Here is a 26,592-nt window from a genome sequence, read left to right as displayed (position 1 = left end):
ATGCTCTGTTGCTTCCTGCCACGTTTCAGGACACCAGATATCTTAATCCCCCCCCCCCCCCACACAACAAACAAAGTGTCACAATTAAGTGCTCTTTTTGGAGAAGCTGGCAGCGTGGAAGATACTGCCAAATATTTCCCCATGAGTCGAAAGAACTGGAGTGAAGGGCTACGGGATTCAGTTTGCACATCGTCTTCTGCGTTTCAACAGCGTGGTCTCCACCTCTGTGAAACCGGCACGTGCATATCTGTTGACACAGGAATCACAGACTCTGCTGGTCAAAGGGGCCATAGAATGTGTTCCCCTGCCAGACAGAGAGTCAGGCTACTACAGTCTGTATTTCTTGATTCCCAAGAAAGACGGGGGGCTGCATCCAATCACAGTTCTATGGACGTGTATTTTCATTTTGAAATATTGCCACAACTTTGGAGGTTCCTGAGGTTCGCTTTCGGGGGCGAAGCTTACCAGTGTCAGGTTCTTCCATTCGGCCTAGCTTTGTTATCCCGCACTTATACGAAATTCATGGATGCAGCTCTGGCTCCTCTACGACTCCGGGGCATCCACATTTAAAATGTATATAAACGACTGGCTGAATCTGACCCAGTCTCAAGAGCTTGCGCTTCGACATCAGCATGTCGTCCTAGCTCATCTCGAATCTCTGGGGTTGAGACTCAACGGCAAGAAAAGCGTTCTCTCTCTGGCTCAGAGGACAGCGTATTTGGGTGTGGTATGGGACTTGATCATAATGCAGGCACAGCTGTCTCCTGCATGCATCAAATCCATTCTAAACACCCTAAAGAACATCAAGCTAGGCCAGAAAGTCACTGTTCATCACTTTCAGAAGGTTTTAGGTCTCATGGCAGCTGCATCCACGGTAATACCTTTGGGCCTCCTGCACATGAGACCGTTTCAGTTGTGGCTCAGAGCCAGGGGATTTCATCCAAGGGCCAATCCCCAGTGGCAATTAAGGGTTACGCACCAGGGGCTTCGTACCCTATCTATGTGGTTCAGACCCCGGTCTCTGACTTTGGGTCCCACTCTAGGTCCGTGTTGTCATCGCAAGATGCTAATGACAGACGCTTCCCTCATGGGCTGGGGAGCGGCCTTAGTTGGCTGTCCAGCCCAAGGGATCTGGAGAGGTCATCTTCTCGAATTGGCACATCAATTGCCTCGAAATGAAGATTGTATTTCTGGCCCTGAAATACTTCCTCCAGCAGTTCAGAGGCTACCATGTCCTAGTGCGGGTGGACAACACATCTGTAGTCTCTTAAATAAATCGCCAGAGCGGACTGCAGTCGCGCCGCTCGAACGAGTTAGCGCACCAGGTTCTGCTTTGGGCACAGGACAAGTTCCTGTCCCTCAGGGCGATTTACATTCCTGGGCATATGAATGTGGGAGCAGACTTGCTGTCCAGACAAGCTGTGAAACACAGGAAATGGAAACTCCACCCCTAAGTAGTCAAATCTGGGAAAGATTCAAGTAGCAGAAGTGGACCTCTGTGCTTCACAGGAGATGGCACAATGTCCCCTCTACATCTCTTTGACTCATCCAGCTCCCCTGGGTCTGGACGCTATGGCCCATGCGTGGCCAAGACTGCGTCTTTACGCCTTTTCTCTGATTGCTCTGCTCCCGGGAGTCCTGGCCAAGGTCCGTCGACAGGGGTCACGCCTCTTACTGATAGCGTCCCGTTGGCCGACCGGAGTTTGGTTCCCAGATCTAATATCCCTCCTCGATGGCTCGCCTTAGGCGATTCCAGTCAGGAGAGATCTTCTCTCTCAGGAACAGGGGACAGTATTTCATCCCCGGCCTGAGCTCTGGAACCTTCACCAACCACAGATGCTGGCCTTCCAGCCACAGTAATAGAGACTATTCTAAGTGCTAGTACTCCCTCCACTAAAAGAACTTATGCCCTCATATGGAGTGTTTTTGAGGGCTGGTGCATGACACACCATGCAGACCCAGCTCACTGCCAAATTGTTTCAGTACTGGAGTTTCTGCAAGAGAAATTGTCCTCAGGCACAGGCCCTAGTACTCTCAGAACCTATGTGGCCGCTATTTCGGCTTGCCATGTTCTGATTGATGGGGTTTCTGTTGGAAAGCACCCTCTAGTCGCCCGCTTCATTCGTGGGGCTAAGCGGTTGAGGCCACCCACTAGAGCTACGGTCCCTTCATGGGATTTAGCCATAGTGCTCGAAGGGTTGGCTGGCCCCCCATTCGAACCATTAGAATCAGCGCCTGCCAGGCTTCTGACTCTAAAGATGTTTTTTCTTTTGGGCGTTACCTCTCTAAGGAGAATTCGGGATTTACAGGCTTTGTCAGTCCTGCCATCCTGTTCCGATTTTGCCCCTAGGCGAGTCAAAGCTATTTTGCATCCTCACCCTAACTATCTTCCAAAAGTTCCTTTCTCGACCATACATCCGGTCATTCTCGAAGCTTTCTGTCCTCCGCCATTCACGACACCGGAGCAGCAAAGACTTCACTTACTGTGTCCAGTAAGTGCTCTTCAGACTTACGTCCACCGCACTAGCCAGTGGCATAAGTCAGAGCAACATTTCATATGCCATGGGGGCCGCAACCGGGGGGGGGGGGGGGGGGGGGGCGGCTGCCTCCAGGCAAACAGTTTCACATTGGGTGAGGGATGTTCCTGCTCAAGTGTGTGATACGGCAGGTTGGTCCTCTCCGCACACATTTGTCAGGTTCTATAGTTTGGATGTCCATCCTACTAATTCCAAAGTCTTCTGTCCTCTACCATTTACAACACCGGAGCAGAAGAGACTTCACTTACTGTGTCCACTATGTGCTCTTCAGATTTACTTCCACCGCACTAGCCAGTGGCGTAAGTCAGAGCGGCTTTTCATATGCCGTGGGGGCCGCAGTCAAGGGTGCGGCTGCCACCAGGCAAACAGTTTCACATTGGGTGAGGGTTGCTATTGCCCTAGCCTACGAGGCGCGTGGTCAAACTTCGCCTCTAGGAGTTAGTGCCCATTCAACCAGTTGGGTTGCATCTTCAATGGCTTGAGCAAGAGGTGCGCCCTTGCAGCAAGTGTGTGATGCGGCAGGTTGGTCCTTTCCGCAGACATTTGTCAGATTCTATAGTTTGGATGTCGATGCTACTCCGGGCTCGCATGCCCTTGAGTCCACATCCCAGAGTCATGTCTGAGACCTCTTCGATGTTTGTGCACACATACTACACAACCTTGGGGGTCCAGACACTTACAGTGCGGCGGCGTTGGTATTCTCGTTCCCATTAGCGCTATTGAGCGCAGCATCGAGAGTAGCTTTTGAAAGGGAACGTCTCGGGTTACTTGACTGTAACCCTGTTCCCTGAAAAAGCGGGAACGAGATGCTGCGCCTCAATGCCGCACTGTCGACGTGTCCGGACGTCTCTTCAGACAAAGGGGTAACCTGAGGATGTTTCCGTTTCACGTCTATTTATAACCCGCAGGTGCACGTTATCAGTGACGTCACCTGCCGAGGTTATGTAAGCCAATTCTTGGCATGTTTGACACACGTGCTTCACAACCGGTCGAACAAAGAATGTTCTCATTAGCGCTATTGAGCGCAGCATCTCGTTCCCGCTTTTTCAGGGAACAGGGTTACAGTCAAGTAACCCGAGACGTTTTTAGCAATGTCATATGACCCCTTTAATGTTATTTTTATTGAAACGTGCATGTCATGTATTTAAATATATTTGTAATTGAACATTTGTAACGAAACGGCAATTTAGAATATATAAAAATGTATTACATGTAAATGTAATACTGAGCAACAAACTGCAGTTAAAATTACAAGCACATAACTTTACATGTGCTTTAGTATGTTAGTCAACACATTCAAATATAAGTATACTTTATTTTGTATAGGTCTTTAAAACATAAAAAAAATATTGTTAAAACATAATGGTTTAAAATGTACTTGGTTTTAAAATGCAGTCAAACTTTTAATTTGACATTATTACAAAGTGCACATTTTAAAAGTGTGCTTAAGTATTTTAAGAAACTGTCATTAAAGTGAACTTTCTGAACTTTCTTAGGTGGCCTTTTAATTCATTAGGCCACAATCACATAGCAGCAGAATATGGTTGTCAGTCCTGTATTTGAGTCCTTAATACAGTTATGTTCACACACAGTATGGTTATTTATGAGCGTGACAACCGCATTCTGTAACCAAACACACACCCGTAAATGTTCAGGACTCACAACCACATTCTCGGAAAACACGCATTGTGTGAAAGGAACAGGACTGGACAACTAATTTTCTGTCACGTCATAGACAGAGCCGCTCTGCCACACATACGCGAGTCTACTGTGTGTTGCGTGTTTTTATGTGTGGTTTCAGTAACTTGCAGTGATGGAGAAATGAACTGTGTGTCATCTGAAAGTTTTAGAAATAGTTTCCCTGTTAGTCGTCAGTCTCCACCCAAATATAAAGTCTGCTGTTGGTTAATGAAGATTTGACAGATGAACTCGCCGCTCGATTGGACTCTCGTCGTGTCAGAAAGTGATAAGACTTTCATTTTTATGGACGTCACCATCTTTGTTATTACTTTGGTAGCAGTTGCTATGGTAACTGGTACGGAATGCGGAATTGATTCCCATTGCACATTCATACAGACAGTATTTGAGATGTTACTTTAAGGTGCTGTGTGAACAGGTCATTTTGAGACTCACACCTGTATATGCGTAAATGCGGTTGTCAATCCCAAAAACTGACAGTGTGAACGTAGCATTATTTGAAAGTACAGTATTTTCAAAAATTTATTTCTGAGATTTGAAGTTTGCTACAAGTGCACATTCAATAAAATTAAGCACAATTATTTTTTGCAGGTTAGCAATGAAACATGGCATCCTAGATTCATGGCAAGCCATTTTGCATTGGCGAAAATGATTGATGGTTTCTTCAGATTTTTATTTTACTTTTATTTTTTGCCTTTTATCCATGGTAGAGAGTACAGCAATTGGTGGAGAAAAGAGGAGGAAATGGAAATAGGAAATGACGCAAAGTGGCTTCAAATTTGTGACACAGGTCAACATGTTGGAGTAAGCATGCTAACTGCTAACTGCTCCAAAAAGTTTTTTTTTTTTTTTCTTTTACAGGTTTTTTGTCTGTCCGTGTTAATACATGGTGTGTAGCTGATGTGTGTAATCACAGAACTGCGCTGGACCTTGCTGATTCAATATGAAGAATCATAACAATGATTCAAGCTACTAATCTCTGCCTTACATGACTCTCCTTCTCTCTAGAAAAGCTATCTGAAACTCCCAAATAATGCAACAAAACTGGGCTTCCTCTACATCAGCTGATGTTCTGAGTTTTGCGGCTGTTTATGTTTTCTTTCTCCTACAGTTTTCCTCCCACTATTTCGACATCCGTTTCTTCTACAGCACCGCAAATATCCCAGTTCCAGCTGACAAACACAGAGGAACTTACACAACGCTCCCTCATGCACTTTCAGTTCTCTTCATCATTCAATAGAGGAACTGCTCGCTCCAAACGCCACACGTTTTTCTGACGAGAAACTCAGATGATATGCCGGTGCAGAAGCTGCCGACATGAGGCCCTCTCTATCCACTGATCCTTTTTTATGCGCCCTCCGTCGAGCAACAAGCCAATCCAGCTGTGCAGTAATCGCTCTAATTAGCCTGTCTGGGCCTTTCAAACACTAGTCTACAGCACTTGCTTAGCATTATGGTTTAAACATGTGTAATCTCATTGTCTACAACTTTACATTTCTGTTTTTGACATTCATATTTAGAGGCCAGTGTTCATCAGAGCTACAACTCAAGTAGCAACAATTTTCCAAATTTTATATAGCTAGCTAGCCAACAATATAGCTATAGCCAGCTAGAAACATTTGAGAAAATTTTAGTAGAAATGTGCAAATAATCTAAGTGTGATTTAAAATAAATAAATAAAAGCCAGGTTTGCTGTACTTATACTTAAAGCCTAGTTCACACGGCAGGATAATTAGGCCGATTTTAGCCCCGATTGACACCTTCCGACAATCTTAAGGATGCTCCGATTATCGTAAAATAATCTGATCAGATATTCCTGCCATGTGTGGTGTGTTAAGACTGCTCTCCTCTGCTCGGAAGAACGTCAGGACCGCTCCGATCTCAAATCGGGGATATCCACCATGTTGGATTTATTTGGCCCGATTTCTTCTCGTGTGTGGTGTCCCCCGAGGACAAACGATCACGCAGCCTTTGGACTGTGGCGTGTAGCCAATCAGAAAGCGAGGTGACGAGGCGGCGAGGAAGTACCGGGAAACAAAATCAAAACAGCCGGCGGCTTGGCGCACCAGAAAGTCCGGTGGACGTCGGAGATGGAGGACTTTGTCTCCACTTATTTGACCATTGCCTTTTCTTGTTTTTATTATGTTTTTTTTCCGGTTACAAACAAAGCACAAACTATGGCCACTGCATCCTCTTCGTCCGCCATGATTGTTTACTCTGAAGTCACGTTTGATCTCGAGGGATTTTGCGAGATTTCCCGTCTGACCTGGGAATGCTCGGGAGTCAAATCGGTTCGTGTGTGATGTGTTGATTTTGCCGTGTGGCTGCACACCACACACTGTATGACCAAAACTGTTAGACCCGTGATTTTTTATCGCCGTGTGTGGGGTCTCTCAGGTTTGGAAAATCAGCCGACAATTTTAAAATCGTCCCATGTGAACCAGGCTTAAGACTGCACAATTCGGCAAAAATTATGATATTATATATTAATATATTTAAAAATAAATAATTATTATTATTATTATTATTATTATTATTATCATCATTACTACTACTACTACTACTAAATAAAAACAAGAAATACTACTATTGTAATATTTCACTGTAAATTTAAAAAGCATTTCATGTCAAATATTATATTTTTAATTAACAGCCCTTAAAGCTTCTCTTTTGTTGATAAAATACATACAATTAAGTACTCATAACAAGTATAGTAAGATGGTTGAATCATGTTGATTTCCCAAATGCATGTAAAAGCATCCCAAACTCAAAATGCAAACACTGGTGGATAATGATCTGCTCATGTGTAAATGAACACAGTGCTGCACTTCACTCTGAAAAACACAGCGCATATATTTATTTAATTAAATCATAGCTTTTGCAATTTGATAAGGCAAGCCAAGTGTATTTATATAGCACATTTCATACACAATGTTAATTTAAAGTGCTTTACATAAAAGGAATTAAAATAATAATAAAATAATCGTAATAAATCACAATAATAACACAAAAACTAAAAACTTTTAAAATAAACTAAAATTGATTTAAAATGAATAAAAACAGTTAATTATAGAAAAAGATTATACATAAAATACAGTGCAATCAGTTCGGATGTAGCACAGTGTGAATTCACTAAATGCACAGCTATGCGTTTTAAGTCTGGATTTAAATGTGGTAATGTTTTAGCACATCTGATCTTTTTTGGAAGCTGTTTTTGAGATGATAGTATGCTGATTTAGTTACTGCTTTGACATGACTACTGAAACCAAGGTCTGACTCCAGAATCACACCATGATTCCTGACTTGATTTTTAGTTATTTGACACCTATGTAGAGTCCAGGTATGTATTCACCTTGAGAACTTCATCTTTGTTTCCAAATGCAATGACTTCAGTATTCTCTTTGTTTAACTGAAGAAAGTTTTGGCTCATTCAACTGTTTATTTCATCAATGCATTGACAGAGGGAGTCAATGGGGCTGTAGTCATTTGGAGATAAGGCTATGTAAATATGGGTGTCATCTGCATAGCTATTATAGGCAATTTGGTTATTTCCCATTATTTGACTTAGTGGAAGCATATACAGGCTAAACAAGAGCGGTGCAAGAATTGAGCCTTGTGGGACCCTGCATTTCATGAACATCCACTTAGTATTATGCTCTTCTTTACGCACATAATAGCCTCTCCCTTCTAAGTATGACCTGAACCATTTTGATTACCATCCCAGAAAGCCGACCCAGTTTTCCAGTTGCTCTAGAAGTATGTTAAGATCAACTGAGTCAAAAGCAGAACTGAGATCTAGTAGTACCAACACAGATATTTTGCCAGAATCAGAATTTAAGTGAATATCATTTATTATCTTTATGAGTGCTATCTCATTGCTGTGATGCGGTCGGAATCCAACCGATAATTGCACTAGGCTATAATCACGATTTCTATTTTAATTCAATTATTTGTTTAGCCCTAGGTCTATGGTTATGGGTCAGGATAGATGTCTACTAAACTATGGGATATAATGCTGACATTTTCCTACTCTCTTTGGAAAATGGAAAATTTTCTGTCAAGACATATTTTCAATGTTTTGTTCATTGAATGATCAACATCAGTTTACACATCGCTTCGATTTCATTTGAGTCAAATTACATATGGCGTGCAGCCTGACAAAATTCATTAAAATCTTTACACAATCAAACTTATGAAACAGTTGCAAAAATTGGGGAGGAAAAAAAAGAAGAAAGGAGAGAAAGATAAATGCAGGAACATTGATTCTGGGTAAGCAGTGTGTAACGCGTGTTTGATGCATCATAGTTCCTCAGTTTAAAAACTGATCATGGCTCGTCTGGCATGAATGAATCATGACTACTGAATCAAAGTATTCAATGAGTGATTCACACAGGACTAAAACCACTTCACGGCACTTTTAACACTCTTTACTGATGGTGCTTTAATATTCAGTGACAGTATCTGTTTCTATATTATATTATATTATAAAAGTGCCTGTTTGCTTTGCTAAAGCCAAATTCATGAAACATACAGTACATTAACCAATCAATTATCATGTTACTAAAGTTTGAAATTATCAAACCAATTTTTTGCAATCTCTTCAATAGATCCTTTACAATGTGGCCTGCCTCTTATATTAAGTGTGACAAATAACATGTACATGATTTGTCTGTGATTTGTCACCAGTTTTAAACCCCTTTTAGCTTTTTGCGCACATAAATGGTCAGTGTAACAGATTAATTTTACATTTAATAGTTTCTCAACGAATATTTAGTGTAAAAACTTTGTCCACAGTCCAAAGCATATATATAATTAATTGGTAACACTTTAGATTTTATGGACCAATTCTCGCAAATAACTATTGCTTATTATCATGCATACTACCAGCATACAGGCTGAATACTAATAAAAATGCTGGGTTGTTTAAAACCAACTTTGGGGTTAAAAATTTAATTTAAAAAAATGTAACCCAACGGTTGGGGTTGAAACAACTCAGCATTTTTTAGAGTATATTAATGCCTTATTCTACATGACCAAATTTTAGATCCTCCCAATCCAACCCTATAACCTGTTAACCCGACCGAACAGGCCGGTCTGGGACTTCAAGAATCGGGGAGTTCAACGGAGTTCAAGAATCGTGTCTTGTTTGTCTCGTGCATGTCGGCCAGTCTCAGCCATAGAGGGCACTCCTGAACCACCATAGTGGACATCGAATTGCCCAGAGAACGCAAAGTGAACCTTTGTCGCTCATAGCGCAAGTTCTTTGAGAACTTCTATGTTGTGACCACCCTTGTGCAGGTCCTTCAGTGCCTTGGCCTGATGAACCTGCAACAAAGGCATGGTGTTTAGAGCAGAGTCAGCTTCTCTGCAGGCCGCATAAGCACTGCTGGTTGGGCCGACGAGTACCTACAGGGCCGGGAGGGGAGTAACAGCTTGCCCCACCAGGTGGCAGCGGTATTTGGACACAATTACATCGTAACCAACTGCTCCACCGGAGGGACTTCAGTATACCCGTGAACTGCACCGCCATCAAAGGTGGTGAGGGACGACAAAAAACTAAGCCAGTTTCTGGAAGTGAAAGGTGCCGCCCATGACCCAGTGAGCTCATTATTCACCTCCGGGAATAAAGGCACCGGAGTGGGGCCCTGAGAACCAGCGCGAGCCACTTCGAGAAACCAATCGTCCAGCCTCGAGGGTTCGGGGTGCCGTGGAGGTTTCCACTGAAGCCTGATGCTCTCGACGGCCCAGGATAACACAGTCATTATTTCCGGATCTGAATCTGGAAACGCTGGCCACCAAGATCATCCTCTCCAGAAAAGTCTGGCTCACCCTCTGATGCAGCGATCGTCAGAGGGAGCACCGAAAGATACAAGTAGTACCCCCTTGAAGGCTCCAGCCTGTTCTCTCTGTGGCTCCAGTGCCTGCGAAGTGCCGGCAGAAGGAGGAGCCCTCAGAGGGGAATTCTTCACTGTCACCATAAGACCAGTCCGGAAGCTGCCTCCAGGGGGAACCCTAGATCTGGGCAGCGGCACAGGCACCCCGCCCCTTTGCAGGAAACAAAATGTGGTCTGCAACTCCATCCATGAAAGCCACCTCAGCATGCTTAATGCCCAGACACGAGAGGCAGCGATCATGACATCACCCAGCGCCAGCTAACCACCGCATCCAGAATGCTCTTTTAGAACTGCTCTTTTAGTGTGCTGAAGCGCAAAGGGGAGATGGCCTCCTGCAACACAAACAGCCTGATGTGTGCAATCCTCTCATCATGGGAAGAACCATCGCCTTTTTTTGGGGAAAGTTTTTTGCAAAATTTTTGTGAGTAAATGCAAAGATTATTGAGGGAACATAAAAGTTTTGTGATTAAAAGCAAAGTATCAGCTGCAAACTTTCTGAGGGAATGCAAACATTTTGTGAGAGAATGCAAAGTTTCTTAGAAGAAAGAACTTTAGCAAAAGCACAACAATTTGTAAGCAAATGCATCATTTATAGCGGAAATTTAAGATTTTTATATATATAAAAAAAGCTAAATTTGTCAGAGGAACTCAAGCCATTTGTTAAAGAGAGCAAAAGTTTTGCAGGAGAACATAAACGTGTTGCTAGGAAATGAAAGGATTCTAGGGAGAAGGCTAACGTTTTGTGAGCAACTGCATCGTTACACTGAGAATATTTTATTTATTTTATTTTTTTTTTTACAGTAAAATGCAAAGTTCGTCAAGGGAACACAAAACATTTATGAGAGAGTGCAAAAGTTTTGTAAGCAAATGCAAACTTCATAATGGAATGCAAAAATTTTGTGAGTGAAAGCAAAGTTTGTCGGGAAAACAAAACTTACAACAAAAATACAACATTTTGCAGCTAAATGCAATATTTTTAGCAGGAACTCTAAAAGGAAAGTTTTGAGAGCAAATGCATTTTCAAGGGAGAATTTAAGAGTTTTTTTGATCGAATCAAAACGTTCTCAAAGTAACACAAAACATTTGCGAGAGAGCACATTTTTGTTTTTTTAGATTAGATTAGATTCAACTTAATTGTCATTATGCAGAGTACAAGTACAGAGCTAATGAAATGCAGTGAAAAAAAAATTTGACGCAGACGCTGAACACTTCCAGTCGGTTCGAGTGATCCGCTTGTCCGCAGTGATCTCTGTAGCTCCGACAGGAGTTCGCTGAAGTCGAAAGGATGAGCTAAAACTATGTTGGAACACCGATTGTTAGCTGTAGTTCGCATAACTGAATCGAGCGAACACGAAGGAAATAACCAGGTAAATTAACACTATTTCCTGAAATCTGGTAAGATGCAAAGCCTTGTGATGTGTTCACACTCAGTGAGGAAATTTTGAGATTAAATACAAAATAACGCAAAACCTTTGCAATGGTACAACATTTTACAAACATTTTACAACAAGTTTAATCTTTTGGGGGAACAAAAATCTTTTGCAAGAGAACACAAATGCGTTGCAAGGCAAATATGTTAAACACCAAGAACAAAAATTTTGCAATTTAACTCAGAGTTTAAAATCTAACACAAAGAAAATAAAAAGTAATTTTACTTCTCATCTCATAATTTGTCAGCCCCCATGCCCCCTTAGCGGCACCATAGAAACATAGCATGATATAAAGTTACTCATACCATTATTTACAATTTCCTTTATATAGGGATTTAGTTTTTAATACAGATAAGTTTTCAATATTTAGATACAGTATAACGAAAACTAGGGATTCTGAGCCATAACCGAAAATTATAAAAAAAAAATGATTTTTAATAATAATTCATTATTTTATTAAATAATATAAAAAAATTACGACTTTTTAATTTAACTCAACCATTTAAATGAAACTGAATTTAGAAAATACAAGCTAAGGAAATAACCACTCTTTTACTAAAAGTAACACAATAGAATTGGACAGAAAATATATTGAGTATCAATATATTATTTTTATTCAGTTCTTTGCAACTTAATCAGATTTAACAGTTGTTGTTAGTGTACTACATTATTTGACAGCACTTTGCTTTTCCGGTGAGCATGAGCGGTACACAAGATTTTTTCTCTTTCGGCCAGAAACAGAATGAAATGAAAACCACACAATGTTCATGTGTCTTTAACCAAGAGCGTCTAAACTAAACGCCAGCTCTACTTCTACACAACAGATCTTATCATGACAAGCAAATCTCTGCCGCTCAAATGGCCACTCCTAGCACATTTTCTACTGTCATTATAAAAAGAATGTGTGTGTGTTTGCAATGCTCGGGGTAATTTTCCATTTTGGTGTGTGTGCGGCATAAGTAGATGTGTGTATGTGTGTGTCAGGAAAAACAATGAGTACACAGTCCTTTGTGGCCACACCCCCAGACCGGACACTGGAGTAGCCAATCAGAGAGCTCCGTCAGAAGGAGGCTGACCTCCTCCACTCACCTCAGCTCAGAGCACTGCCATGTACTGTTAGAGCACTACATACTGCTCATTCAAGACCAGTCCTATGATTGCATATGAAAACAGTACATCAAAAAATTAGATTTAAGTACTGCAGCAAAAACACTGCATTCAGGGAAAGTCAAGAAATTATGTTCTCAACTGCTGAATACTAAACGATAAAGCAAAACTAATGCTGATATATATATATATATATATATATATATATATATATATATAAAATCACCATAAAGGGACCCTCACACTGATTCTGTCCTTAAGATATTTATAGTCGTGGAAAGACTATAACGCACTCAAACAAACAGGCCGTCCCTCCCAAACATACTCAAACTCAACAGACACAACCCAGCATCACTCCTCCACAGGTACTCACAAGCGGCTGCAGCGAAAAGCGCAGGATCTTTGCACATGGACGCCCAGAGCTTCCATCTTTATTTGGTGTGCTGAAGGTGCACTGTGCGCCCTTGGACAGCTCTGAGAGTCACGCTGCCCCGTGACTCTCAGACACACACACACACACACGTCATGCACGAGCCCACAGCACACCGCTGCACATGAGGAGAGAACATCTCATGAAAACGGTCAAGACTATGTCCAGACCAGTAGGACATTGCATTTTCCTGTACATTTTCCCTCCAAATAATCATTACCATAATGGAGAAATATATTTTAATGCAACAAATATTTTAAATGTCTTATATTTTATTAAATGAATATGATTTAAATAATAAAACATGTATCCATCATGGTAGTGTTTGTTTTTTTTTTACTTATTTTTAATTGAATTCTTTAATTATGAAATAAATCATTGTATTATGATACATTCTACTGTAATTCATTAATATTACTGTAATAAAGTTTTTTAAATTATAAAATATTTATACATTTTGGTTGTATTTTTTTATTTTTGACTTGAATACAATGTAAATTATAACAAATAATTATAGTAAATATTTATAAGTAATATGTAATACTAATATTAATTATATGTAATATTACATATATTAAATAATTTCTACTGTAATACATTACTATTTCGAGAATACATTCATGTGTGTGCTACTTTATGTATTATTTCATATATTTACTGTATTATATGCCACTCATGTTTGTTGTAAATGTTTTACTGTATTAAAGGACTTGACTTCTTATGTAATACGAGAATATCAAGAGAATCACCTTTGAAAATAATAGCAAATATAAAAAAATGAATAAAATTGAACTGTCATTAAAATAAACTTCACAGTTGCATTTTTTTACTTCGCATATTATCATTGATTTTTATTGCAATCTTTTTTACTGTATTACATGTGTATATATAATGTTTTGATTTGTGACGAATTTGAAAATATTACCTTTGAAAATAACCGGAAATATAATGTTAAGTATATAAAAGAATACACTTAGTTTATTTAATGCAATGTATGAATGTATTCAACGTGTGTATATTTTGCTTTTGGAGTCAAATATGGACAAAAATGGACATGTTTTCATGAGATTCATTATAAAATAGGACATAATAACATGATTTTGGCGACTTAGTCTTTATATTGACAAAGCAATGTTTCTACACAGGACAGTGTAGTGGTAATGCAGTCCTGTCATGTTTCTGAGGTCTTCTTTGAGAACAGGTACACTAGAGGGCGCTTTCTCAGTCACGCTTCACCTTCACAGTCACCTCCTGTGAGAGACGCCGGTCATTACAGGTGCAGCTGTCAGCTCTCTGCAAACTCACACACGCTCTCTCCTGGCAAACAGTGCTGTGTTAATTATAACAAAGCATGTTAGAGAGCACCCTTTCCTCGCACAGCTCGACAGGCCTCCACACACACACCCACAGAGTGTAAAGATGTGAACAAGATTTTGGATTCAGAATGCAATACTAGCACACTGCTTACTGCATACTGAGGAGTTTACTCTGAAACGGCTTAAAGTGGTAGAACCCCCACAACAAAGCACCATTGTTGAAAGTAGATTCAAAATCTCTAATAGAAGAATTTAAGGTACAGGGAAATTTATCTTAATTTTCACTTATATGCACAACAAGCAACGGGGCACACAGGGGCGTTTCCTGGTGGGCGATGAAGTATCTTGCTCCGTCTATTCAAATATTGCTTCAACCCTGGAAATATGAGGAAATATGATGAAGTCTATAAACAGGACATTAACAGAGGCTAGAGACGGGACACTGGAACATTTTGCAGAGGACAGAGGAAATACTGCAGAGGCTGAGCGAGCTCACTGTTTGTGAAGCTCCAAATTTAGAAGAAAATTATAAACACAGAATTTGGGTTCGCCAAGGAAAAGCTATACTGCATATATAATGCTGTTCTTTTTAAAACAATGACAAAAAAAGTATATTCTATTCTATTCTATTCTACTTTATTATATTAAATTCTTAACACTTTCACCCACTTATGTATATATGAATAGAATAGAATAGAATAGAATAGAATAGAATAGAATAGAATAGAATAGAATAGAATGTTTCTTTTGGCAACAAAAATAATGTTTTTTTTTTTTCAGTAAAAAAATAAATAATTTACATCAGGCTGTACTAAAAAGACTAAAACAAAAAATAAAAAATTAATCAAAATTATGCATACACATAAAAAAACTAAGAAAAAGAAAATAAATAAAAAATTTGGAACAAAATTGATGAAAATATGAAAATAAAATTTAATTCAAAGCATTAACAAAAGCAACACTAGTGATAGTGAAATAGCACGGTATGTTAGCAGTATGCTAGAATGCTATTCCGAACAGAGGCTTTGTTTCAGAAGCACTACGAATCAAAATGACTGAAATGAATCTTTCCCAAACGAATGCAGTTTCTGTGAAAAAATAAATAAATAGAAATGCTTTGCTGTATGTTAACAACTGGAGGAGCATTACAGAGGAAGCAGCTGTTTTCAGTCATGTTTACCGTCTGTTGTCAGCCGTCACAGCTGACATATACTGGGCTGGGCCCTTAGTTGTAATATTTCCAGGATGGGAGGGGAGCACTTCATTCAATTTGTTGCCTCCCATTTCCATAATTAGGTTTTATTCATTCTCTCCTCACTTGTTTGCTGGGCTTGAACTCTGTTCGGTTCAGACTCTACGGAGGCCTAGACAACACACAAGCTTAGAAAACATGCAACAACTAACTCAGCTTTGCTACTGGACAGTGCTGGAACTAGACTTGTGCCGTATTCGCTAATGCGGTATATCACGGCAATGAATATGCACAATATTGTTATCGTGGGCACTTCTAAATACCGTGAATAATTATATATTACAAATTATTCCGAATTTGGAATGCATTTTAACAATACTATTCCCATCAACTGGTCAAAATGCACAACATCGCTGTATGCTGCGTGAAAGACTCTGTGCACTCTGATGTAAACAAGCACGCATGAGAAGCACATGAACACATGAGCGACGCGCTGAATCAAAGCACGTTCACTCTCTGACAGCAGATGGCGCTAAACTGCAGAAAATGCAGTCCTTACCCTGGAAACACCACAAATAAACCAGCTGCCTTACTTTCTAAAACATATTTAAGAATTTTAAATAGCCAATCAGATTTGTGTATTTGCTATGATATTCATCACAGTGCCAAATACTTAAGTATTAAGTCTTAATATGCTATTTTAATCTGGACTACAACATGACATAGAAATTGTTTGAAAGTGTTTTGATTTTTTTTATTGTTAATTTATATTTTACATCAGGGCTTCATTTTTAACATTAGTTAATTCATTAGTTTACATAAACTGCCACATGAAAAATTATTCTGAACATTCATTAATCTTAGGTATCCCAATATTTAATAACAAGTTGATAAAACCTAAAGTTGCAACTGCAACTAAAACTTTTATTTTTTAACAAAGATTAATCAATTCTGTAGCAAATTCTATTGTTCATTGTGAATGTTAAAGGCGAACTAAAGAGATCTTATTGTAAAGTGATACCTATGTGTATTTATAATTCTTTTGCAACTTTAATCGGTGCAAAACTTTTAACTTTATATATTTTTCTGTATTGCTTTATTGTATTTAAAAGTTCAGTTATTTTTGTTATAAGAAAAACAGTTTTTTAACCTGTTATACTGTATTGTGTGCACTTTTTTAAACTAAATTTCAATACCGTGATAATACCGTTTACCGTGATAAAAGCATGAGCAATTAATCGCAACAGGAAAATTTGATTTCGGCATATCCCTAGCTGGAACAGACTTCAGATCTCATTTTCATCCTCACGATCACTAGAGCTGACACTGAGTCAATCGAAAAGTTACGTCAAACAGTTCCGCGTTCAGCATCTCTAATGGAAACTAAGATTTCTAGTACATAAACACAAACATGTCTTTGTTACGCTCATCTGTAAATCTCAGCGCTGAAGACTGTAAATGAACAGACTGAAGTCTTACCTCTGGGCTCGTGTCATTTACCGTGGCTCTTCTTTACTCCGGTTAGTGACTGCTCTTCTGTTCACACTGCATTTATGCTCCGAGTCTAATGACACTAACATGACTCAATCCGCTCTTCTCCGTATGTGTCCTCACTCACTCAACACTCAACTTTTATCAGCTCCACTGGAAACACTGACACACTCACACTTCACAGAATGAGGTGACGAGGAGGAAACATTTTGGGTGAACGCGGCTCTCCAGAGACTGTATCTGATTTACAGCAGCTCTCGGCGATGATTCGTTGATTTGTCATCAAGCTTCTGCTACTGAGAGTTTTAAAACAACATGATTTTTGTAATTGTTTACTTAAATAGTCATCACAAAATAAGAAAAATGTATGATTACAAAGCAATTATTTTTAAGTATTGCAAAATTTCTCCCATTATATTGACTTTAAAATGAAGCAGGGCATGAACTGCTCAATGCAAACTTCTTAAAGGGACAGTCCTCCCAAAGATGTAAACTCTGCCATCATTTACTTATCCTCACAGTGTGAGCGTTTCACTGGCATTTGCCACTAAACATAAAAGTGTGTGAACTGTATAATATAACAAAAGTCCTGAGGTGTCAAACAAAAGTCTTAAAGTCTTAAAAAGTCTCAAACAATTCAGTTTTATAAAATTTAAGGTCATGAAAAGTCTTAAATATCTTGAATGGTGTAACAGATGTCTTCATTATCACTTTAGGAGGTCTTATATATATGTCGATGGAAAATCAGGAATAAATAGACAGTCTTATGTTATTTAACTTAATAATTAACTTCAACAGTAAAATAAAAATGAGCATTTCAAAGAAAAATCATGGCACTATTGCAGGTTGTAGAGAAGTTAATAATCAACAAATATTGCACATTTAAGCCAATAGATTGCTTATGATCTATGTACTGTTGATGAATTATGATATATATAGCATCTACTCCATGGTGTGTATTATATATATATAATATGTTGTAGATGGCTGTAAAGTGAATATTTGATCTCCCTCATGTTGTTGAATGAGCAGCCAGATATAGAAAATCATAGACATTTCAAAGTAAGAGCATCAATATATAATATTTTTTTTTATCTAACAGAACATATATAAGCAACTTGATTATAAATGATGTGCCTGTTACAGATCACACACACACACACACACACACACACAAAACCTTCAGAAACAAATATTACTGTACATCTTCAGTGAAGTCTGCTTTACTTTCTCTGGTGGCAAAATACGTTTCTGGTTTATGCATAAACCCAAAAAAGTTTTGGGTTTTCATTTTCTGCACTTTGCTTTTTTGCAAGAACATTTATCATGTTTTAAGGATGTCTGACTATATTTACTAGAAATACTGTATGCTGTAGACTTTAACTATCAGTCTGCTTCCTGTATTTTGTGGAATATGTTATGTATGTGACTCAGTCTGCTCAGCCTGTTTTTAGCCATTTATGCTTACTAAGGTTTTAAAGCTACATGACCTTTCAAAAGTCTGCGGTTGTGAATTTCTTTTTAAAGTTATAAATAAAAAGTCTAGATATCTAGTATAAATAAAGTCTGTTCTGCTCACCAAGGCTCAAATGCATTTATTTGCTCCAAAAAAAACAACAACGTAAAATTGTGAAATATTTTTTATGATTTAACAACTTTCTATCGGAATATATTTTACAATTTTTATTGCTGTGATCAAAGCTGTATTTTCAGCATCATTGCTCCAGTGTTCAGTGTCACAAGATCTTTCAGAAATCAGTCTAATATACTGATTTCCTGCTCAAGAAACATTTATTATGATCATCAATGTTGAAAAACGTTATGCTGCTTCATAGTTTTATAGAAATTCTTTGAGGAATAGAAGTTGAAAATAACAGCATTTATTTTTGTAATAGAAATCTTAGTCTAAATGCCTTAATTGTCATGTTTGATCAAATGAGTCCATCTTTGGTGAATAAAATTATATATATTTTTTTTTTTCCAGGGAAACTAGGTCACAAATAAAACGTGCACACCAGAGGGAGGTTAACATGAATGGGTGTTTGAAGGTTCACGCCTGAATCATTTTGGGGAATTTTGGGAGGGTCAGAGAAAAAAAAACAAACAACAGGAACACTTGAAATCTGACTAAGGAGTTGCGCTGATGACCACCTAAAAATACACTCCACCGTTCCGGTTCTTGTGTCAAACGCCCAACCGCAGTGGCCTTGTAATCGTCAAAGCTATGAAAAAATCAAACCAGCTTGCACATCCTTATCTGTTATTTTGCAACTAATAAACTGCTGAGAACAATCATCTTCCGTCTCTGCCCTCACAAGAGCAGAAGTATCTGTTGACCGCCTCACTGTAATCACAAAACTATTTCATGAATGAAGAGAAGAGAGGATTGTGAGGAGAGCTGGACTTCATCCAGTGAGCGAGTCGAGGATGTGAGGATGTTCTCGCTGATCAGAGTATGGCACTTGACTGTAAACACCTGCTCCTCTCGGCCTCCTCTCTGCTGCCAGATCCATATCAGGAGCGCAGAGCTCGCTCCGACATCCAGACACCAGCCACTACAGGCTGCAATCACACCAGCCTCGGAAAACTCATCTTAGTAACTTCTGATCTATCTAAATGAATGACCTCAAAACCAATGCTTGATGATGCATTATAATGCTGCATAAAGAATTACAGAACTTCAAGCTTTACATATTCTGTTTACAACAACAACAGAGAACAACTGGCTATATATAGCTTCAATTAATAAATACATTTAAAAAACTGTTGCTACATTATTTTGGGGGGGAAATATATTTTTAATATTTATTATTATTATTTATTTATTTATTTATTTTGTTTTTACTGATAAAAACCATGACTGAGATTTAAAATGCAATTTTAAAAATATCTATAGGTTTGCTGTGCTTGTCTGTGAGGTTGCACAATTTGGCCTAAAATGCTGTTATTATATATTAATATGGCCATAAAAGCTAAATAATAATAATTATTATTATTATAACATTTATAATAATAATAAATTAATTCTAAAGTATTATTATTACTAAACAAAATAGATTATAAGTATTTTACATTATAACTATAACTTTATAAAACTAATATTCACGGGTGTCTTAAAGGGTTACTCCAAAATGAAAATGTTGTCGTAATCACTTACCTCCATGTCGTTCCAAACCTGTGAAAGCTTTGTTCGTCTTCGCAACAAATGAACAGCGAAGGATCAACCATAATGTTATGAAGCGACGAGAATAATTTTTGTACTAGAAAACAAAAATAATGACTATATTATTCAACAATTCGTCTTCTCGGTGTCTCTCCACTTCACCGTAGCGCCATTTTGGAGAATATGAGCTGAACGCAAGCAGCAGCGTACACTCTTCAGCGTACGGTTGAACCACTGATGGCAGAAGGACTATTCTGACAATGTCTTTCATACTTTCCTGGACCTTGTCACTATTATTTACTTGGCAGTCTATAAGAAAGTCACAAGCCTCCCGGTTTCATCCAAAATATCTTAAATTGTGTTCTGTGAGATGCTCGCGTTGCCCTTCTATCATGACAACTCTCGGATGATTTTAGCATGTTAATGAATATGACAACGTTATTGCTGCTGCTGCAAAGCAAATACAGGAACTTGCTACTGCAATTACATACGCAATACGGTGAGTATTAAGAAATACTGCTGCCGCATAAGTAGAACATAAAATAACCTGTAGCAGATCTATACAGGCGGAGCTGGGGAAGAGGAAGGGTTGCAGAGGAACTCTGACAGCGGTTTTGTGAAATGCTCTAGTAAATGCTCAGCCATTTACAAATCAGTAAGCTCACTGGAGGAAGACTTTTCCAGTGGATTTAGATTTTAAAAAACGCACTAGAAACAAACAAACCAACAAATTAAAAAATTATGTCAATGTACAGTAAGAATAGAAATGTACATAGTTGGTAACATTTCCAAAGTTTTTCCATGCTTGAAAATCACAAAAATCCCTGATTATGGTTTTCAATGATTGTGGGAACCCTATAAAAAAACAACAACAACGCAGATCCAAACTTCATCACCAAAACCAAGACAGATTATACAGTCAATTCATTTCAGTGCAATATTTTGCTTCCTGCTGTGATCCAACACCCCCCTTATTACACTAAATATTTTGGCATCAACCAAAAGAGCCCCCAAAATTCACTCAGCATCTGAGGTATTATCCTGCGCTTCTAAATTTACGATGCTAATTTTCACCTCATGGCGGCCAGAGCCGTCTGCCTCATCTAAATTAAGATCTCACTGTCTGCCAGTGAAGCTGTCATGGTGAAACAGTTTGATGTAACTGTAACATTTCAGGAAAACAACTTCATCAACATTCAGAAAGCAAAGCTTCAGAAACTGTCGAAAGTGTGACTGCATGCACACATATCAGAAAGATCTCAAAGGTTACATCAACTTGCAGCTAAAACACGTGACATGGCATGAGGAGTGCACTGCAAACACACAAGCATGAACATAAACATGATAAAACAATGTAAAATCATATAAAAATCCAATATATCTCATTAAGTTTAGTGCAATCTCTGATCTGGTCAAACTTTTGCCTGGACAGCGTAAGAAGCATTTAAAATAAAACACTTTGTCAGGGTAAAAAAAAGGGTAAAAAAACAAGTTAATACAATACAAAACTGTCACCTATACCTGTCCATAATAATAATTACCAAGAGTCTATTATATATATATATATATATATATATATATATAAATTTGTAAACTAAAAGATTTTGTCAAAAGTATGAATGCACAAATGTTTCATTTCTCTAACAGTGGTTTTAGCTTTGTGTTTCAAACACACAGTTAAAAACCCTCTTAAATTAGACTAATTTATGATGACGTATAATAACAGTAGATTTAACCAAAATATATGACAAGTTGTAGTTGTCCGGTGTTGTTAAAATTGATAATAATAAATAAACTTTACAATGTATTACATTATTTGTTAGCTAAAACGAACACACATACTTTTATTTATTTATTATGCATGCTTATTGCCTTTTAAATATGTGCTGTTTACACTCTTACTATTTCAGTTTTGCTGCAAAACATGCACTGCTGCTGTCACAAAAGTTACTGTATGTGTTTAATGGAGTGACTACAACAATAGTGGAGATGTTCAATATGTTTTGATACAAAATACAATAATCCCACTCTAAAATATTAACCGGGATAAAAAGTGCTATCCAATAACTAGAAGGACTTGGCCTACAGATCAGCTTTACATAATGTTTATGATAGCCATTAGAAAGTGTCGCCAAAGTTCAACACACTTTTAAAGGTGTTTCACGAGTGAGGTCTTCATACAGACACAGGCTACTGTACACGAGTAAATATTTGATGATGGTATTGTATCCTGAGGCGTTGTCTACTGTAACACAGTCTATGGTAACACCCATATGCGCTGCACGCAACTTGTGCGCTTCTGTTATAATAAGCGAGGCTGGCACCAGTGCGCGTGCATGGACAGAGCACTCAAACACCTAACCAGCACAATAACTAATAAAGCATTAGACAAGTTTTTTCTGTGCATACCGCAATTTTAAAAGTATGCAATAGAGCAAATGCATTTGAGAGCTGCCAGACGCTCCATTCACTGACCTGTTTTTCAGCGGCTGGCTCTTCAGCTCGTAATACGTTTTAGGCTCCTCGTGAAATTCCTCTCCGACTTCAAAGTCGGCCACGATCCCCGATTCCGAATTCATTTTTAAAGCTGTCAACTTTCGTGAGCAGTGCACCCAGGTGGAAAATTATAATTCAGTTCAGAGCCGTACTTTCAGAAGCACGGAGTGTCTGATGTCAAGCTGTCAGTCCTCCGCGCGCTCCAGTAGTGCGCTGGTTTCGTTTTGTAGTCCGTTAGGAGGGCTGTTCGACTGTGGCGAAAGCGGCCAAGTGAAGACTGGAACTACAAATCCCAGGAATGACGACAGCTTTGTCAGAGACTTTTTATTGGCTGGCACCGAAAAGGAGGCGTTACCCTCAGTGAACAGTAACATTTGTTCAGTTATCATGAACATGGAAAAAAAAAAAAAAAAAAAAAAATTTATATATATATAATTCACCGCGGATGATCATTGCATTTTTTATTTATTTATTTATTTAATAATTATTAACTTTTTTTTTTTTCTTTTTTTTTTTATAAATGGAGTTGCTGTAAAATTTTACTCTCCAAGTAATTTTGTACACAGTACAGTTCAATGTCCACGCGATGGCAGTATATTCAAATCAATGAAATAACATTATCACCTACTTTGACTTCGGGTCTAACATCACTATTATTAGAAGTTTCAGTTATTCTTCTGTCAAAATAATTAGAAATAATAAGATTCGAAATTGCATGATAGTTAAGTTTAAATTTTAATTTTAATTCACAGTTTGTTTACAAACACTATTTTAGTTGGTACAGGAAGTTAATTTCAGACAAACCACTGAAGTGCATGATGGACACCCTTGGTAAATATGATCAATGAAGGCTGTGAAAATTAATCTGCATCGTTAATCCTTTTGATCTTTTATTTAAAAAAAATCTTAAAAATCTAACCTTTCACTGAATAATAAGAATTTAAAATGGGGGGAAATAGCATTATGAAATAAATGTTTTTCTCTAATACACATTGGCCACAATTAAGGACACCCCTAGAAATTATTATGAGTAAAATATATCTGAAGTATATTACCATTCATATTCACAATTCTGAGTACTACAGGGTGATTATGAACATGAAATTATCCAGCCATTGATTCCTGTTTCACAGAAACATAAAGAGGAGGGAAAACAAAGCCCAAATGCCCTTAATCATCCATCAAAATGAGAAAAACAAAAGAATATATTTCTGATGTGCAGCAAAAGATAACTGAGCTTCACAAATTAGTGAAGTGTCTTTAAGAAAAGTGTTGGAGCAGTGAAAATTCCGATTTCCACCTTCAGGGCAATAATTAAGAATTTCCCTATCAACATAAAAAGTTACGAATCTGCCTGGAAGAGGACGTGTGTCTATGTCGTCCTAATGCATGGTGAGAAAGAGAGTTTGAGTGGCCAAAGACTCTTCAAGGGTCACAGCTGGAGAATTGCAGAAAATAGATGAGTCTCTGGTTCAGAAAACCTTTAAAAAAAATTGTCAAACACCACCTACATCACCACATGTTGTTTGGGAGGGTTACAAGAAAAATTCATCCCAAAACAAACTAAAGCATATTCAGTTATCAGCCATGACTGTAACTTTAAATGGGACTGGCTTCTATGGTCAGATGAAACTAAAAAATGAGCTTTTTAGCAGCAAACACTCAAGATAGGTTTGGTGAACACAGAGTTAAAAAGTACCCCATGAGTATAATTAAATATACTGCTGCATTTTTAACATTGTGGGCCTACATTTCTGATGGAGGTCCTGAACATCTTGTTTAGATACATGACATCTTTGATTATATCAAATACCAACAGATAAAAAATCAGTAAGTGACTGACTCTGTTAGAAATCTTATAATGGGCCATGTTTGGATCTTCCAACCGTACAGTAATCCAAACACAAACCTCAAAAACAACACAGAAATGGGTCACTGAGCTCAAAACCAAGCTTCTGCTATAGCCATTCTAGTCCTATGACCTGAACCCTATAGAAAGTGATTAGGGTGAACTGAAGAGAAGAAGCTGGGAATCTGAAGGATCTGGAGTGATTCTGGATGAAGGAATGGTGTCTGATCTCTTGTCAGGTGTTCTCTAAACTCATCAGGCATTAGAGGAGAAAATTTAGACCTGTTAAACTGGCAAATGGAGGTTTAAAAATGAATTCGATAAAACGGTGCCATTAAATGTGGCCAATGTGTATTAGAGAAAAACATTTATTTCATAATGATATTTCCCCCCATTTTAAATTTTTATTATCCAATGAAAGGTTAGATTTTTGTGATTTTTCAAAAGGATTAACAATGCAGATTCATTTTCACAGCCTTCTTTGATCATATTTACCAAGGGTGTCAATATTTTTGGGCATGATAGTATATTCTGTATATTTCTGGTCTTAGTCTCATTATAGTACCTGAATCAGAATTAATTAATACATTTATTTATTTTTAATTCATGCACGCCTTGTACGTATTTACTGTAGCATGCACATAATTTGTAAAAACTGCCACTACCGCAGCCCTCTCCACTAATATCACTTGTTCCCACACTCCTTGTATGACTGGGAGGGGTGGAGGTACTGGTCTCCTTATATCAAAGAATGGAAATTTGATCTTCAGCCATCACCTACAGGTAACAGTTCATTTGAATCACATGCCATTACTGTAACCCACCCTGTTAAAATCCCCTTAATTGTGGTAATTTATCGTCCCCCAGGTCAATTGGGAAACTTCTTGGAGGAGTTGGATGTGCTGCTATCAAACTTTCCTGAAGATGGTACTCCTCTGGTACTGCTTGGTGACTTCAACATCCACCTATGTGTCTACTACAGCGACTCACAAATCAGGCAACCAACTGGACCTCATCTACACGCGCTGTTGCTCTGTGGACAACTCTTCAGTTGCTCCACTGCACACCTCAGACCACTTCCTCATTACTGCTAACCTAGCACTTACTCCTGAAGCGGCTCACACTCCACCGCAGGTCACCTTTAGACGGAACCTACGCTCACTCTCTCCATCTCGCCTTTCTTCTGTGGTTTCTTTGCTCCACTTTAACATCTTGCTTGGACAACTTTTACCCACTATCGTCTAGACCAGCACGCACCACCCCATCTGCCCCCTGGCTGTCCATGGTTCTCCGTGAACATCGCTCTGAACTCTACTGACCTCAGCGTGTATCAGTCTCTCCTCTCTTCCTTCTCTGCAAATGTCTTCACTGCCAAAATATCCTACTACCACAACAAAATTAACAGCTGTTGTGACGCTCGGACACTCTTCAAAACTTTCTCTTCTCTTCTCAATCTGCCTCCACCACCTCCTCCATCGACTCCTACAGCGGATGACTTTGCAGTTTTCTTCACAAATAAGACAAGAACCATCAGTGACCAATTCTCCCCACCGCAGACTGAGGACAACTTCACAATGACCGACGCACACTCTTTCTCCTCCTTCTCCCCACTCTCAGAGATGGACGTTTCCAAACTTATTCTGTCCAATCATCCTACTACTTGTCCACTTGATCCGATCCCCACTCACCTCCTTAAAGCAATCTCTTCTTCAGTCATACCTTTGCTTACTCACATTATCAACTCCTCTCTTCACTCTGGAACATTTCCCTCAACACTCAAGCAGGCTCGGGTAAGCCCACTGCTCAAGAAACCATCTCTGAATCCAGCGCTTCTTGAAAACTACAGACCGGTATCCCTTCTTCCATTCATTGCAAAGACACTTGAGCGAGCTGTGTTCAACCAGCTCTCTATGTTCCTTGTACAGAACAACCTCCAGGAAAGCAAACAATCTGGCTTCAAAAACGGCCACTCAACTGATACTGCTCTGC

At 38.6% G+C, this 26,592-nt stretch overlaps 1 protein-coding gene across 2 annotated transcripts in view; it reads right to left on the bottom strand.

The window, feature by feature from the left end:
• The window catches only part of LOC132129136 (microphthalmia-associated transcription factor-like), a 57,161-nt gene extending 34,202 nt beyond the window's left edge, over positions 1-22,959 (bottom strand). Inside the window, exon 1 of one of the 2 annotated variants that reach the window (XM_059540602.1) lies at positions 22,734-22,959. In XM_059540602.1, coding sequence (XP_059396585.1) covers positions 22,734-22,837 — 104 coding nt within the window. In that variant the 5' untranslated portion in view covers positions 22,838-22,959. Of the gene's footprint in view, positions 1-17,083; positions 17,240-22,733 lie in introns of those variants that run through there. The other variant, XM_059540603.1, reaches the window with a different exon arrangement.
• Positions 22,960-26,592: the final 3,633 nt, after the last annotated feature.

Source organism: Carassius carassius, chromosome 46, assembly GCF_963082965.1.
Source record: "Carassius carassius chromosome 46, fCarCar2.1, whole genome shotgun sequence".
In the NCBI taxonomy this organism is placed as follows: Eukaryota; Metazoa; Chordata; class Actinopteri; order Cypriniformes; family Cyprinidae; genus Carassius; species Carassius carassius.
This window is presented reverse-complemented; position numbering and strand designations above follow the sequence as displayed.